Genomic DNA, 18,395 nt, shown 5'->3' on the forward strand with positions numbered 1-18,395 from the left:
ATATGGGTACGTTGGTTTGTGGGAGGGCTCCTGGGGGCACGTGCGCCCCCATTAGGCAGCGAGCAACCGCGCTCGCTCCCCGTGAAGAGAGAGAATGACGGCCAGCTGTTGTAAACACGGCAGACCGTTGTTCTCTCTGGAATGAACACAGAGCATCTGTGATCCTGCTATTTAGAATCACAGGTCTCTGTGTTGCTTCCACAAGTCCCTCCCCCATACAGTTAGAAAACACTCCCCTGGGCTCACACTTAACTCCTTCCCCGCCAGTGTCATTATTACAGTAACAGTGCATATTTTTAGCACTGATTACTGTAGTAATGTCACTGGTCCCCCCCCAAAAGTGGTAGAAATGTCAGGTGTTCGATCGGTCAGCCGCAATGTCGCAGTCCTGCTAAAAATCTCAGATCGTCGCCATTACTAGTAAAAAAAAAAAAAAAAAAGACCTAAATCTTTCCCCTAGTTTGTAGGCGCAATAACTTTTGTGCAAACCAATCAAAATACGCTTATCGGGGGGTTTTTTTTTTTATCAAAAATATGTAGCAGAATACATATTGGCCTAAAAGGATGAAAAAAATTGATTTTTACATTTTTTTGGGGGAATGTTATATAGCAAAAAAGTGAAAATATTGTCTTTTTTTTTTTTTTAAATTGTCACACTTTTTATATTATAGCACAATAAATAAAAATCGCATAGGAGTTTAGGTACAGTGTCCACTAAAATAAAGCAGTGCTGAATCGCAAAAAATTGCCTGGTCATTAAGGGGACAAATCCTTCCGGTCCAGAAGTGGTTAAAGCATGTTATGCAGCACTGGTCTTGTGCTGTGTCATTTGGCCCTTTATATCACCTGAAATACCTGGCTGATCCTGCCTGGTTCTGCCCTCCTCTCCCCTCCCCCGCCTGTCAGCTCATACTAGCGCCCCTCTGCTCCCCTCCACACTGCTATAAAATTATGTTATGTTCATACCACCCCCTCTGTTTGATAACAACATGTGTCCCAGTGTATGTGCTTTATAAAACAAAATGCTGATTTCTACCTGATTTCAGAGCGTCGCCCGGCACTCATGTAACAGCTCACCTCTCTCCTCCTCGCCTCCCCTCCTCCCTGCTTACATCAGTGGGAGTTCACAGCCCCGCCTGCTAGAGTTGTCAGCTTGGGAGAGAAGAGAGGCGAGGAGTCATGTGAGCGTCAGGAGGCGCTCTAAAATCAGAAAATCCGAAGACCGGAAGGATTTGCCCCCTTAATGACCAGGCCACTTTTTTCAACTTGGCACTGCGTGACTTTAACTGACAATTGCGCGGTCATGCAATGCTGTACCCAAACGAAATACGTTCTTTTTTTCCCACAAATAGAGCTTTCTTTTGGTGGTAATTGATCACCTGTGAAATTTTTATTTTTTGTGCTATAAACAAAAAAAGAGCGACAATTCTGAAAAAAAAAACACAAAACAATATTTTTCACATACTTTTATATGACATTCCCAAATAAAGAAAAATTAAAAATCAAATTTTTTTTAACATTTTAGGCCAATTTGTTTTCTGCTAATATTTTTGGTAAAAAAAAAATCGCAATAAGCGTATATTGATTGGTTTGCGCAAAAGTTATTGCGTCTACTAACTACGGGAAAGATTTATGTTATTTTTTTTTTACTAGTAATGGTGGCGATCTGTTTTTTGTGGGACTGCGACATTGCGGTGGACCGATCGGATCCCTGACTGACATTTATGACACTTTTGGGGGGACCAGTGACATTACTGCAGTAATCAGTGCTAAAAATATGCACTGTTACTGTAATAATGAAACTGGCAGGGAAGGGGTTAACACTGTGGGTTAAATGTGAGCCTAGGGGAGTGATTCTAACTGTGGGGGGTCGTGGCTTGTGAAATGACCATAGAGACCTGTGTTCCTCAATAGAAGGATTGCAGGGGCCCTATGATTCCAGGGAGAAGAACGGTCAGCTGTGTTTAACAGCTGACCGTTCTTCTCTCTCAGCAGGGAATGATCGCGGGTGTCAGGCGGCAATCAGAGCCACCTGCCTCGCTGCATCATGCGCGACCGACGTATAATTGCAGCGGTCCTGCTGCAGTAGAACTGCGGCGGGTGCTCGTAAAGCGGTTAAAGCACATACACTGAGGCACATGTTGTTATCCTACAGAGGGGATGGAATAAACATAACATAGTTTACTATAAACTTTTTATCAAAAACATAACTTTTAGACTGCATTCACATGTCAGCGTTTGGATCGCGGGCAGAACCGCCGCGGTTCCGCCCGCGATCCGGAGATTATTGCAAATCGCGGGACGCCTAGCGTTGCCCGTTGATTTGCAATAGACCCCCAAACGCCGAGCGATGTTGCCGCGATTTCCGCCTGCCGAATCGCGGCAACATCTCGCAAACAAAATCGCGGGACGCAATACGCTCCAAAGAAGCTCTTGTACTTCTTTGGAGCGTATTGCGTCCCGCGATTTTGTTTGCGCGATGTTGCCGCGATTCGGCAGGCGGAAATCGCGGCAACATCGCTCTGCGTTTGGGGGTCTATTGCAAATCAACGGGCAACGCTAGGCGTCCCGCGATTTGCAATAATCTCCGGATCGCGGGCGGAACCGCGGCGGTTCTGCCCGCGATCCATACGCTCACATGTGAACGGAGCCTTATACCTTTAGTTAAAACCTGCATTTACTGCTATAAAAATTATTCAAAACGCCCAGAACATTATATATATTTTGTTGTTTTTTATCTAAAATGCTGCAGTTTATAATGTTCAATAAAGAAAAGGGTATATGAGGTGAATGTTCATGAATGGAGGCATTTTGTAACATCAGGATTTACAAAAGGTGTTTATTTTCCACTACATAGTTGTGTGTAAAAAAGGAGCTGTAAATGAAGACAGATTACAGTGATAACCGTTTAACAGAAAGCTTAAATTCACTTGTATCCTGGTCTAGGATTTGATTTATTCTGGAATCTAGCTGTAATCACCAATTTAAACCTCAGCCTAAATCGCGCTGTTGTGCACCTTGACTAATGTCTGCACATTCTCGGGAAATAAAATACGGTTCGCTTTACTTTTTCTTCTTTACAGCCTGTCGCTGGGGCTAGTAAGCCAAAATGTCCTGCCAAAGGTTTACCACTGATAAATGCTGAAAGACTTAAATGTGCTCTGTAAATATATATTGCCTTGTCATTTACAAAATAAGGAAAGGTCATTTCATAGAAGGATTACATTTTGTTTTAGACAGTGGGGTTGATTTACGAAAACTTGAGAATGCAAAATCTCGTGCAGCTGTGCATGGTAACCAATCAGCTTCTAAAATCAACTGGTTCAGTTAAGCGTTGACTGGAAGCTGATTGGTTTCTATGCAGAGCTGCACCATATTTTGCACTCTCCGGTTTTAGTAAAACAACCCCATTGTTTTGTTTTGTTCTTTTTTTTTTCTTAATTGCACTCAAAGTGACTCTAAACTGTGTTTTAAAAAAGAAAATTACTGTGTATTCAAATATGTATTCTTAAAGAGGAAGTAAACGTCCATTGATTATTTGTACCTATAGGTAAGCCTATATTAACCACTTAAGCCCCGGAAGATTTTACCCCCTTCCTGACCAGGGGTTTTTTTGCGATTTTTTACTGCGTGACTTTAACGGACAATTGCGCGGTCGTGCGACGCTGTACCTAAACTAATTTCACGTCCTTTTTTTCCCCACAAACAGAGCTTTCTTTTGGTGGTATTTGATCACCTGTGCGATTTTTTGATCATGCGCTATAAACAAAAAAAGAGCGTAATTTTTGCAAAAATAACAATATTTTTCACTTTTTTTTATATGAAATTCCCCCCCAAAAAAATGTAAAAATCAAAAATTTTTAACATTTTTGGCCAAATTGTTTTATGCTACATATGTTTGGTAAAAAAAAATCGCAAAAAGCGTATTTTGATTGGTTTGCGCAAAAGTTATCGCGTTTACTAACAAAGGGAAAGATTTTTGTCATTTTTGGTGTTTTTTTTTTTAACGAGTAATGGCGGCGGTCTGCGATTTTTTTGTGGTACTGCGACATTGCGGTGGACAGATCGGACCCTTGACTGACATTTTTGACACTTTTGGGGGTACCAGTGACATTACTGCAGTAATCAGTGCTATATATATGCACTGTTACTGCAAAAATGACACTGGCAGGGAAGGGGTTAACTGTATTGGACAGGGAGGGGTTAAGTGTGTCCTAGGGGCGTGATTCTAACTGTAGTGGGACATGGCTATTGGTGTAAAAACAAAGATCAACGGTTCTACATAGTAGAACCGTCTGATCTCCATTTTTACACAGGGAAGAATGACAGGCGGCTTGTTTACATAAGCCGCTCTGCCTTTCTCCCGCTGTACCGACGATCGGCGAGTGACCGGCGGACATCGGGTCCGCCGGTCACACGCCCGCACTCCTCCCTGAACGAGCCGAGGCGGGCGCGCGCCTCAGCGGGAGCGCGCGCTCGCCCGCTATTGGCTCCAATCCCAGTGACAGGTGAGTGACGGAGATCTACGTCACTCTGCCCGGCTGGGGCTGACTGCCGCAGTAAATATACTGTGCGCAGTCGGCAACCGGTTAAGACTTACCTATAGCTACTGTAAATATCTCCTTAATGTGCACCGTTTAGGAGATATTTACTGTATATTCAGCCAATGACGTCATCGGCTCATGCTCTCGGAAGGAGCGGCCACCCATGCCGTTTCTTCAGAGCCCTATGCCATGACTGGCCGCTCCCGCTCGCATGCGCCAGAGTGACGTCATGAGGCTCTTGCCAGTCACACAGATGGAGTCTGTGGACCTGGAAGGAAGACGGGTGAAGATGGATGCAGCCTCCAGCGGTGACAACCAAGGGGCTTCATTTGCAGGTAAATTTCACATAATGTGTTAGTATGCGATGCATACTAGCACATTATGCTTTTACTTTGCAGATCATAAAAAAAACATTACTTCCTCTTTAACTCAACGATATCTTCTATTGAAATAAGAATATGAGGGGAATATGGTAATTAAAAAAAGTAGAAAAAGAGAATGTCAGGCAGTGGGCTTGCACATCTATAAATCTTATAGATAATAGATGTCTTCTATTGCTCTCAGCCTCCTCCAAACCTTGTGTCCCACTGTACTGTACGTATGAATGTAGCCGCTTTCTTTTGTTCAAGCTGGACTAGGGTCTAAGGGCCGAAGAGGTTTGTAGCATGCATAAAGCAGTACACATGATCACAACCAACACGCACTACTTGTTTATAAATAATAGGTTGCAGGGCAATAAGGTAGTGGATGTGTAGAAACTAATTTTGAAGAATAAGGATATTTAGTGCCTCTTTTAAAGATTTGTTATGCATTTTAAACATCTACAGCAGTGAAGATAGCCGTATCAAAAAAGAAACAAAAAAACACCAATCATTTCATTATTGTTCAAGTGTAAATGCAAACTTTGGAAAAAGGATTATAATATTTATTGCATTTTAATTGCGGTCTGGGTGCCAGCTGGGGAGATTTCCCCCAACTTTCTGTCCTAGTGAATGCTTTTTCTTGGAGATGAAATGCAGACTCTTTCCAACGTGTACAAATGTCAAATTCCCATTTATTCAAACGCAACAAAAAAAAATTAAGCTGAATGGTCTTAAAGAAATCAGTAATCATATTAAAATAAATACGGGCTTCAAGAAAATACTTTAAGTAGCCCCATAACTTTAGGCTTATGGATTTTTTCATAAACCGTGAATAAAGATGTTTTCCCTATAGTGTCTAAATAGATTTAACTTTCCTGACACAAGCATAACAGCAGACACGTATGGGTATAGGCTCCGCCCCTAGCTCTATCAGGACTGGTTATACTGTATGAATGAGTCGCCTCCCCCAATGCGGCATTCTCTTTTTGTTCCCCAAATGCTCAACCGGTTATTACTATGGAAAGAAGATTTTATTTTCGCCCTCACCTTGCTGGATTATTCTGGCCAGCCGCACAGGTTCAGCCTCTCCTGTGTCAAAGTTCCCTCTGTTTGGGTGTAAACCGCCTATACAAGGGAAGCCTCCCCGAGGTCCAGGATACTGGTCTCTGGGGACAGGTAAGTAACTCCTCCGGTGACATGGTTCTCTCTCTCTCCTGCGTCCTGGCTCTCCATGGCTGTAAGTTTCCCTCATGCTGCTGGGGTCGTGGATGCGCTGTTGGGGGTGAAATACCAGGCACATAGCAGAGAAATCAGCAGGGTGGCTGCCCATTTCCAAAATGGCATCCCTTAACTTCCAGTGGCCGTGCTGCAGGCTGCCCTATCCAAGATGGCGCCCGGCAGACTTCCGGTCAGCGCAAATGGCCCAAGATGGAGCCGGGTGACTTCCGGTTCGCCGTAGGCAGCCGAGAGGCTCTGGGAGCCGCACAGGCAGCAATTGGGGGACACCTGTAGAGTGAGCAGGTCCCCCCTCCCCCCTTTATAGTGGGGAGTACGAGACAAGCCAGGTGCACAAGACAGGAGAAGGCGCAAGCAACGGAGGCCAGGTAAGGGGAGAGGATCCAGGGTTGCTAGGTAGCATGAAATGTTAGGTATGCAGGTTGTAAGAATCATCCCTGTTTAAACAGATTGTGTCTGTCTTGTGCCGATCCTGTTTAGAGATCCTGTGGAAGTAAGACATGTCCTATTGATTATTTGCAGGAGTGGAGAGTAGGTTTAGTACAACCTTTTGTTGCAGATTCTTAACCACTTAAGCCCCAGCCCTATTTCGGACACTTTTTGTTTACAAGTTAAAATCCTAGAAAACTACTTAGAACCCCCAAACATTATGTATATATTTTTTTATATAAGACTCTGGAGAATAAAATGTCAGTCATTGCAATATTTTTTTGTCATGCAGAATTTTTTTTTTTCTTTTTGGAAAAATTACGAAAAATCACATTTCACTGCATTTAAAAAATACTAAACAGTAAAGTTAGCCCATTTTTTTTGTATATTGTGAAAGATGATGTCACGCCAAGTAAATAGATACCCAACATGTTATGGTTTAAAATTGCGCACACCCGTGGAATGGCGACAAACTACGGTCAATAGAAATTTCAATAGGCGACACTTTAAAAATTTTTTAACGGTTACCAGTTTAGAGTTAGAGTGTAGCTCTTTTTTTTAAATTATTGCTCACGCTCTGGCGATCGCGGCGATACCTCACGTGTGGTTTAAACAGTGATTTCATTTGCGGCTCGACTTCCGTATACGTTTTCTTTAGTGCGCGAGCTCACGGTGACCGGGGCGGCTAAAATTTTTATTTTTTTTTCCTATTTATTTATTTTTTTTTTTTTAACTTTATTACAGGTTTTTAAAAAAATAAATAAAAAATCTGATCACTTTTATTGCTGTCACAACAATGTAAACATCCCTTGTGACACCAATATGCAGTGGCAGGTACTCTTTATGGAGGGATCGAGGGTCTAAAAGACCCTAGACCCCTCCACTACACTTTCATGTATGCAAAACGCTGAAAACTGCATTTTTGCATACAGTTGTTTTTTAAATCTGCCGCCTTTTGCAGCAGAGTAACCCGGAAGTGACGTCATGGACGCCGCCTCCGGGTTACGTCATCGGAGACCCGATCGAAGCCGCTTAGATCGGGACTCCATCCAGCCGGCGGATGCGCCGGCTGGGTTCTCAGGTCTCCCGGTGGGACGGGAGGCCCGGGCAAAGTCACGGAAGGTGGCGGGAGGGGGAGGTCGTCCCCTCCCGCTCACCCGGGTAACGATTGAGCGGCTCCCGAGCCGCATCGGTCATTACCGACGGAAAGCCGACCATCGGCTCTAAACCACAGTACCGGGATGGTGCCTCTAGCTAGAGGCATCACCCCAGTATAACACCGCAAAGTTTGCTGACGTAGCCCTACGTCACTTTGCGGTTAGTGGTTAAAGGCATACCATGAGCTCTCCCAGAGTCCAGCCACACAATATAAGGTGAGGTTCAGGTAAGTAGGTAATAAGTCCATTAAAAGAGCACATGGCTAATGAAATGTAAATCTTTCTAGCCCTCACCGCCAGCACTGTTCCTCAAGACTCAATAGCTACAAGCTTTTAAAAGCCCACCAAGAAGGCCGTCAAGCAATGGTGGAGACACAGGCTGAGGAAGGAGTGAAGGATCAATGTTTGGGATGCGGCCTAAAGGCATTGCCTAGGAAGATATTATGTCAGTCTTGTCTGCTGGAAGCAGCAATGGATAAGGAAGCAGTCGGTAAAGGAGGAGAGCATATTTAAAAGAAGAAAAACTACCACAAGAGGACACAGTTTTAAATTAGAGGGGCAAAGGTTTAAAAGTAATATGAGGAAGTATTACTTTACTGAGAGAGTAGTGGATGCATGGAATAACCTTCCTGCAGAAGTGGTAGCTGCAAATACAGTGAAGGAGTTTAAGCATGCATGGGATAGGCATAAGGCTATCCTTCATATAAGATAGGGCCAGGAACTATTCATAGGATTCAGATATATTGGGCAGACTAGATGGGCCAAATGGTTCTTATCTGCCGACACATTCTATGTTTCTAGAAGATATGATCTCTCTAATTAAACAGACCGTTTAGGATTCCCTACGAGAAATGTTGGTCAAAGCCAGCCAACCAGAGACAGTGGGGGCCAGCCTACCATTAGCTCAAAGAAGCTCCCTAAGAGAACCATCACCAGTGTCGGGCTCAGGAGATGAGTCCCTGGTATAAGAGGAGTTATTTGAAGGATTCAACTTCGCCTTAGTGCAGCCCCTAGTAAGAGCAATAAGAGAAGCTCTTGAATGGGAGGAGGAAATCACACAATCCACAAAAACTAGAAAAAAATTATCCACAATTAAAAAGATTGGTACTCTCATTTCTATTGATTGAGGAGGTGAAGGTTATATCTATGATGAATCAAAGAAGATGGACAGGAAACCGTCCTTATCCAACAGATTTGAGAAGGTGTATCCCTTCAGGGAAGAAGAGGTCCATGCACTGGAAGTGCCCCCAATAGTGGATGCAGTTCTCAATAGATTGGCTAGGCATGTCAAATTACCTATGGATGATACAGTTTCCTTCAAAGATGTTTCAGAGAGAAAGATAGATATAGAGCTAAAGAAAATATATACATCGGCAGGAAGTGCATGCAAGCCATCATTGGCGCTGACATCAGTAACCAAGGCAATAACAACATGGGCAGAGAGCACAGAAGTTGAGTTATCCACAATATAGTGAACAAGATCAAACTGGCAGGCGATTTTGTAGGTGAAGCGGCGATCAACACACTGCAGTGTTCAGCCAGAGTAATGCTATCATCAGTAATGGTGGGAAGGGCATTATGGCTCAAGCCATGAACTGCAGACGGATTGTTTAAATCCAACTGGTGCCGTATGTCCATTGACGGAGCAGGGTTGTTTGACAGCAAATTGGAAACCGCTATTTCGAAGGTGACAGGGGGCAAGTCAGGGTTGATTCCGCAAGACTTGAGGCCCAGACACCAGTGTCAGCCAGAAAGGAGACCATTTACAAGTAAGATAAGGGACACAAGGTTCTTTAGAACAAACAAAGATACCAGAAGTGGGTGGAAGAAACCCCAGACATTGGTGGCTCGGTTGAACAAATCAAGACAGAGCACAGCGCAGAAACCCTTTTGAAAGTCCCTCCATCCAGACTGGTCCAGTTGGTACCCAACTACGCCAATTTGTGCTGGTCTGGGCTGAGCAAATCAAGGACCCTTGAGACATAAAGGTAATCCGGGAAGGTCATCACTATCAGTTTGTAGCCCCCCCCCCCAGGAGGCGCCCCACTTTACCCGCACAAACCTCCCTCAGTGTCAACAGAAGATACAGGTAATCTTCGAATATGTCCAATCGCTCCTACAAAAAAGAGACATAGAACCAGTCCCCATGCAAGAAAGACATTGAGGATTCTATTCTCCTCTTTCTTTAATAAAGAAAAAAACAGGTGATCTAAGACCAGTATTAGACCTTCGGAAGTTGAACAAGTACATCCGAGTGCAAAGCTTTCGAATGGAGTCGCTGCAGTCAGTTAAACAAACCATCAGGGGAGTGGATGTTATCTTTAGATTTGAAAGATGCTTACTTGCATGTCCCAGTTCATCAACAATGTCACAAATATTTACGCTTTGTGATAATGGAATACCATTTTCAAATCGTCTGACTACCATTCGGCCTGTCAACTTCTCTGAGGATATTCTCCAAGGTGCTACTCCCGGTCTTAGCCATGTTGCGCAGGGGAGGCCTACAAGTGTTCCACTATTTGGGCAGTGTCCTCCCAGTAGCCAGTAACCTGCAAACCTGGACAGAACATTGGGAGATTCTGGTTTAAACCCTACTGAGGCTAGGATGGATAATCAACTGGCAAAAGAGTCAACCAGTGCCCACACAGAGAATGCTGTTTCTGGGGGCAATCCTAGATACCGGCAGGAACACAGTAAAACTCTATTCAGAGAACGCAATGGCGCTTGTCTCTCAACTACAAAAGAAATCGACACTCTCATACCTCATGGCCTCCCAATGTCTCAAGCTGTTTAGGGCCACTAGCAGCTATGATACCCATGGTAAAGTGGGCCCATTGGCAGATGAGAACCTTCCAGATGGACTTCCTAAAGACAATGGAAGAGCCGCTCCACACGTCAGCGGATCAGACTGTCACCATTGAATAAGCATTCCCTCGATTGGTGGCAGAAGCCAACCAATTTATCAAATTGCCACTAACTCAATCCACAGACACCAGTAGTGATCACATCGGATGCATCAGCTTTAGGCTGGGGTGCTCATTGCAATGGGCACCCAGCCCAGGGCCAGTGGAGAAGCAGACAGAAGGAAGTTTCCAAAGTATTATAACTGAAAGCAGCCTTCCAAGATCTAAAAGCATTCCAAGACCAAATCAGAGGGAACAGTGTAATGCTCCAGATGGACAACAGGGCAGAATTTGCCTATGTACACCGCAAAGGAGGAACGTGGAGTCAAGCACTCCTAGCAGAGGTCGCGCCCATTATGAACTGGGCTCAATAGAATGTGTCAAGTCTATCAGCCACTTACATCCCGGCTCCACAAAACTACTTGGCAGATGTGCTGAGCCGAAAAACTTTGGACAAGAAGGAAAGGGCACTGAACCAGTCAGTCTTCCAGTGGATTTGCAGGGTGTAGGGTCATCCAGACCTCAACTTAATGGCATCCCTGACCAACAGGAAATGCTGACGTTTCTTAGCGAGGTTGAAGTTCCCACAGTCAGAAGCAGTGGATAGACTCAGCTCTGAATGGATCTGTACCCTAGCATATGTATTCCCACCAATACCTATAATTCCCAGGTTATTCAACAGGATACGCAATGGGTGTTGATAGCAATCATTCTTTGTTGTCCCCGCAGGCTGTGGTTCCCACTACTACAGGCTTTGGCCCCCCCTGGGCGTTGGAACCCCCAGTCCTACTACCGGGGATACCAGATCTCCTTCAACAAGGTCAGTCGTGTCACACAGATCCTACTGGGCTTCATCTGGAGATTGAGAGGCGAAGGATAGGGGAGGCAAGTTGCTCAGCCTCAGTTATCGAAACCCCGCTGAAAGCAAGAGCAGCAACGAGGAACGGTACCTACTCCAGGATATGGGAGAAGTCTGCCACCTTCGCCGAGTCCAGAGGATTCGACCCATTAGTGCCTCGGGAGTCACAGTTGTTAGAATTCCTTCAAGCAGGCTATGAAATAGGCCTACAGGCAAACATACTCAGAGTTCAAGTCTCAACTCTTTCGACCTTGACCTTGTCAGGGGAAAGATGGGTTACCCAGCAGTTAGTATGCCAATTCCTGAAAGCTTGCAGTAGAGTTCTTCCTCAAAGGTCGTTTGTTCCTCCGTGTGACTTACAGATGGTATTACAGATGTTGTCCCAACCTCCTTTTTCAGGTGGCCAAGCAACCTCGTTGTGAAATATAATGGTGCAAGCAGTTTTCCTCACTTGCATTACATCAGGAAAAAGAATATTGGATAGTCAGGCCTTGGGATACAAACCTCCTTATTGTTGCCACTTACATGCTAGAGGGATATTAAGAACTCTGCCACAACATCTGCCTGAGGTAAACAAACCATTCATCAAAAAAAAAAATACAACGTTCTCCCAACAATGCAGAGAGATACAGCTAATAAGAGCACAAGTTAGATGTTGGGTCTATCCTGCAATTATACATACAGAGAACAGCCTCTTTCAGAAGAACAGAAAACTTGTTCGTCATCCTAGGTGGGACAAGAAAAGGGCTAGCAGCATCTACCAGAACACTGGCTTTGTGGCTGGTCAAGAACATCAGGAAGGCTTTTGAGGCAAGAAATTTGGAACCTCCAACCAGTTTGAGCGCTCACTCGAAAAGAAGCCTAGCAGCATCTTGAGCAGAATTCAAGGGTGTATCCCCAGAAATAATATGTAGAGCCACAACATGGTCTACATATAGCACATTTTTAACTCACTATAAAGTAGATACGGCAGCCCTAACTACTGTAGAGTTGTTCTGTACTGGCCGGAGTTAACAATGAATAAAATACTTCAGCATACCCTCCCTTGTGGTCTTTTTTGGCATGCTACATCCCATACATGTACTGTATGTTGTCATGCTTGTGTTAGGAAAACGGAAAATGTCATGCTTATCTGACGGTAATTTTCCTTTCCTGATGCATAAGCATGACAGCAAACAGGTACCTCCCTTGGGGGCTTCGCATTTGAGTCAAGTTACAAGAATGCCACCTTGGGGGAGGCAATTCATTTATATAGTATAACCAGTCCTGATTGGGCGAGGGGCGGAGCCTATACCCATACATGTATGCTGTCATCCTTATGCATCAGAAAAGGAAAATTACCGTCAGATAACTATAAAATTTTCCGTTTTTATTCTAAATTAAGGAGTCTACCAAAGTAATGTTACCAAGTTCTTCAATTTTTGTGGAGAACTTTATTTCTCCAGTTTTTTTTTTTTAATGTTCCATATTTTATCTGAAATTAATATAGATATAAATAAAAAAATACAAAAAATAGATTTCATAAACATTTTGAAAATATTTGTGTTTTTTTTTTGTTTGCATTAACTACGTTTTAACATTTCTGAATATGTTTTCTAAACAAGTTACTAAAATACTGTACTTTTGGGTTCTTGTTTCCTGAATAGTTCTGTATTCGAACAAAACTACAGGTGCAGAAGACAATACTCTCCATTACAATCCCATCATTTCTAGCAACTACTCAGGACCAGTTCATATTTCATTCTATTGGTGAGTAAGCAAACTTGTTTCATATTCAATATCAAGCTTATAATGCTGTATTCACATTTTCTCAGTATTACACGATGCATAAAAAACTACATCTGATCCATTACCTTCCCTTTTCCCCTTTCTTTTACTCTTCCCTTAGCCTTCTTTACTTTGCGTCTGGTTGCACACAGCATGTCCTATTAGGATCTCTTTCATAGCAGGTCAAAGGCAGCCTCTGCAGCATTTTGTGCTCAAAAAACATACAGTTTGTTTGAGTAGAACAGCATTTGATTATGAATAGTGGAATTCATAAACAAAACTCATGTACATGTGCTGCATGCTCCTGCCATCAGTGCCGACTTTCCACTTTTCACAGGAAAGAGTTAACAGTGGACAGTGCAGTCTTCAGTCAGACTCTTAATTTGGAGGAGGGAAGAGCAAGGGAATGTCTTGCCATCCTATGCTGTGGGGCTGTGTGTTTCTAATGATGCACACAGTGTAGGAAGAGACCGCTCTAAAACTGACCATAGATGGATCATTTTATTCTGATCAGCTAACCAGCAGATCAAAAAAAAAAAAAAAAAAATGAACGGATTTCCCCATCCCCACTATCAAGTTGGATGAAGGAATCCTCCCCACTGTGCTATTGTATTCTGACAGCAGGGCCCCTCTGCTGTCAGAATACACTGATCAGCACTGCAGCCAATTGGCTGTATGTGCTGATTGATCACAAACTTTCCAACAGTCCTGTTTGAGAGGAGTCGATCACTATGGACTCCTCTTGAATTGGAACGGCTATTAATGTATCGAAATTGGTCCAGTCCATTGTGAACCAATCTCATTCCGATCCAACCATGGCAAGCTTAACCGCTGCATATAAGGGTGGTTCCATAGGACACTGCAACAAGAAGGAGCCACCCTGAAATAGGAGACCTGGAGCACCAAGTTAAAAATGCGAGAATTTAAAGATAAAGAAGCTGTATACGTGATTAAATCAGATGCTGAAGGTGCTTAGAAAATTAAGCAGATAGACAGATTGCTACACTATGTCCAAGCAGTGGGGGGCGGGGGGGGGGGGGATTGTGATTTACGTTACAACTGTTTTAAATACATAACAGCCTAGCTGACAGGGCCTTCCCTCCCCATGTTACATGCATGTGTTGTTGCGATGCGCTGCCATTCATTCGTTCTGAACGGCAACCCAACCCTGTGCGATGGAAGTATATTATGCTGGAAAGAAATATGGCACACACTATTATTTGACAGTGCAGTACACATTCATTGCAAGGTGCACTGGGGTGTTATTCAGAATGAACCAGCACACTACAGTGCGCACGTATAATGCATTGCTTCAAAGCCATGTACATTTACTGCGGCACGCAGCCGCTTACAGGCAAAGTGACGTAGCACTACGTCGCTTGCCAAAGAGCCTGTAGGGGGCGAGTGCGCGCCGCCGGAGGCGCGCTCCCGCCCCCGCTCGTTCCCTGCCTAGCCAGCGCGTGTGACCAGCGGCTCCGATGGCCGCCGGCCACTCATGATCTCCCACAGCAGAGAGAGAAGGACAGACAGCTGATGTAAACACAGCCGTCTGTCATTCTCCCTGAAGTGATCACAGAGGCTATGCGATCCTGCTATATAGGATCGCATGTCTCTGTGGTTACTTCACTAGCCATGCCCCCTAACAGTTAGAATCATGCCCCTAGGGACACACTTAACCCCTTGATCACCAATAAAGTTAACAGTAACAGTGCATATTTATAGCACTGATTACTGTAGGAATGTCACTGGTATCCCAAAAAGTGTCTAAAATGTCAGTCAGGGGTCTGATCTGTCCGCCGCAATGTCGCAGTCCCGCAAAAAAAAAATCGCAGATCCACGCCATTGCTAGTAAAAAAAAAAAAAAAACAATAAAAAATGACATAAATCTTTCCCATAGTTAGTAAACGCAATATCTTTCGAACCAATCAAACCAATCAAAATACGCTTATTGAGATTTTTTTTTTACCAAAAATATGCAGCAGAAAACTAATTGGACTAAAATGTTAAAAAATTTTGATTTTTAAATTTTTTTTTTTTGAGAATTTCATATAAAAAAAATTTGAAAAATATTGTTATTTTTTCAAAATTGTCGCTCTCTTTTTGTTTATAGCGCAAAAAATAAAAATCGCACAGGTGATCAAATACCACCAAAAGAAAGCTCTGTGGGAAAAAAGGATGTCAATTTTATTTGGGTACAGTGTCGGACGACCCCGCAATTGTCCGATAAAGTCACGCAGTGCCGAATCGCAAAATAGGGACTGGTCTTTGAGCAGCCATATCTTCCGGGGCTGAAGTGGTTAAATGCCATTTCAGACATCTGTTTAGATGACAGAAGGTGAAGCCCAGTACAGGAGGGCTAGCTGTACCCCCCTATTGGTTGCTCCGGGGACATGCTTTACAGTTAACCCTTTTCCAGGCAAATTAAGTTGGCTCTGTGGAAGTTGCACCACAGATGATGCAGCAGCTTTAATTGACACCCCTTGTAGCCAAGAGAGCCTGTCCATGACAGTCATTAGGTCTTGTGGAAGGCTGGATGTCATCAGACAGGACGTCTGCCTATTGCAATGTCCTTGAATTAACATTTTGCAAAAGAATGTGGGGAGGAGGGAAAAATAAATGAGCAAAACAGTTTTTCACTAAGCCCCAGAGACAGAAAGAGATGAGACAGAAACTAATGAGGCTGACATTCTACTTTAAAAACATGTTTTTGTTTATAATTTTTAACTATGCATATTCATTAGGAAGCCACATTAAGAACGATACTGATGTCAAACTTGTGTGATGTCATTCTGGTGTTATTGTACTCTTGAGTGAAGTCAAACTTGGGTGAATCTTGGCATTCCTTTGTCACTTTCATATGATGTCACACTAGTGTAATGTCACTTTTTTGTGATTTATTTGGATGTTTTTTGTAATATTATTCTTGTGTGTTGTCTGTCAGTCTTATGGATGCCATTTTGCTATAGTCATACTTAAGTAATGTCACTCATTTGTAATATCTATTTTTTGTGCTATCTTGCTTTGTGCTGTCTTGCTACTCTTGTGATTTCATGCTAGTGAGATCTCACAATTATAATTGGTTTTCCAACCTTTTGTGAACATACTTGCACATATTTCTCTTCCAATAATCATTTTTTACTACAGACCCAGGTATACCTAAAACAGCAAGCATTTCGGTATTCCTGAAGGGTAAATGTCTACCAGCAGACCTTGAAGGAAGTGCTGTGGCATCATACAGTACACCAACAGGTGAGTACCTAAAGCTAAACCAACATATTTATTGTTTAACATTTAGAATAAGTAAGCAGCAAAAGAAGTTTAGAAACCTAGAGATTGGTCAAATTGTTCATTAAAGAGGAGCTCCAGCAACCAATCAAAAAAAAAATAAAAGTCAGCAGCTACAAAAAGTGTAGCTGCTGACTTTTAAAAAACAGCCACTCACCCGTCCCATGGTCCAGCAGTGCACTCATCCCAGCCGTCTTCATCCTCTGTCCTCCCTCAGTGGTGGCGGCATCTTCACTATGGGCACCTGGCTGTGACAGTTTGCGGCTTCACAGCTTGTGGCTTGCCGGGTGCCCACTGCGCATGCAGTGTCCCAGAAGACTGCAGGGGGGAGCAAGGAAGGAGAACTTCCATTGCCGAGCACCGCGGAAGTGGAAGCAGGTACCTGTCAAAATTGCGTACCTGTTCCCCCCACTCCTCAAAAGTGCCAGTTGTGCAAGAGGAACAGTGGACGAGTCCTTAAAGTGGAACTTTCCCTTTTGGGTGGAGTTCTGAATTAAGTGGAAGACAGGCTGATTTTAGAACTCTTGTTTAGCTGACCAGCCATGCAGAAATAAAACTATCACTTCAGTCCAATGTAATTTTTAAGGACTTGGTGCAGACCGCCATCTTAAAGTTTGCCTGCGTCCCAACTGCATCTGCCTTCTCTTGATTGTTTTGTAAAGAGAAACTGCCTTTAGCCAAAATTTACAACACAGAAACACAGGCACATGTACACTGTGTTTCCTGGAGCTCCGTAGCACCCAAACCCTACTTTCTGCTCCAGGTTGCTGTGGGGATTGACATCATTATTATGTAACTGGGTATGCTAATTGATATGTGAGGTGAGTATAAATATGTACTGTAGAATGGTGTATTCATTTAAAGAATTACTACCGGACTAACATTTTATACTAAAATAAAAAAAACTGTTAAATTGTGTTTGATATACTAAAGGCAGCTCTCTTGTTCACTATGCAAAGAAATGTGCACTTTGCAAACAAATGTATCCTTAGCTTAGTTAATGAATTAAAACTCTGTTGACTTTAATCATCTACTCATGTGCAAGCAAGCAAAAATACAGTTTATTTACCCTGCTTGTGATTGGATATTCTTTACAAATAGATTTTTCACCATGTTCACTAAGCTAAGAGAAAATCCCTTTGCAAAGTGCAAATTTCCTTTCAGTGGTGAACATCCTATTTGCCTTTTTTAAATCAACTCCATTATCTTAGATTGGCATTAGTTAATTTTATCATAACATGTTTTGAATGTGATTACATTTCTCATTATCTGCACATACTGTCCACCCTCCGCATTCCCCTTGTGGTCATGCCCTCTGTGCTTGTCTTTTACACATACTGCCCCTCGTTAACCTTAGGCAACGCAGGGGGTTCTTTACTGTTAGGGCTACAAGATTGTGGAATTCTCTACCACCAGTGGTAGTTACTACAGGGAGTATGGCTACTTTCAAAAGACTCTTGGACATACATCTCAAGGATCAGAACATTAAGGGGTATGAGAAATGATTACGGCCACATACACCTACACAGGTTGAACTGGATGGACTATTGTCTTTATTCAACCTCAACTACTATGTAAGAAAAAAAATAAATAAATAGTGATATACAACCAAGAAGTGATAACAAAAAAACTATACTGTGAACAATATAACAAATACGATTGCAAAATATGATAACATCAAAATAAATCATAAACGTGTACTGCAATTCCAAAATATAAAATTCAAATACAAAATGTAGTGTCCATAGGTATGTTCCGTGCCATTAGTGATGTCTCGCTCATACAATAATTCATCCAACTTAAACGTGTCTAAATCCACCACCTTCCAAAATGCCTGTAAAAAGATTTATTTT

At 43.0% G+C, this 18,395-nt stretch overlaps 1 protein-coding gene across 4 annotated transcripts in view; it reads left to right on the forward strand.

The window, feature by feature from the left end:
• Positions 1-18,395, forward strand: part of BBS9 (Bardet-Biedl syndrome 9) — a 629,867-nt gene that overhangs the window by 294,236 nt on the left and 317,236 nt on the right. For all 4 annotated transcript variants that reach the window (XM_082258749.1, XM_082258751.1, XM_082258748.1 and 1 more), the window contains 2 exons: positions 13,137-13,239; positions 16,402-16,506. In XM_082258749.1, coding sequence (XP_082114875.1) covers positions 13,137-13,239; positions 16,402-16,506 — 208 coding nt within the window. The remainder of the gene's footprint in view (positions 1-13,136; positions 13,240-16,401; positions 16,507-18,395) is intronic.

This window comes from Pelophylax lessonae, assembly GCF_965119305.1.
Source record: "Pelophylax lessonae genome assembly, chromosome: 5".
NCBI classification, from domain to species: Eukaryota; Metazoa; Chordata; class Amphibia; order Anura; family Ranidae; genus Pelophylax; species Pelophylax lessonae.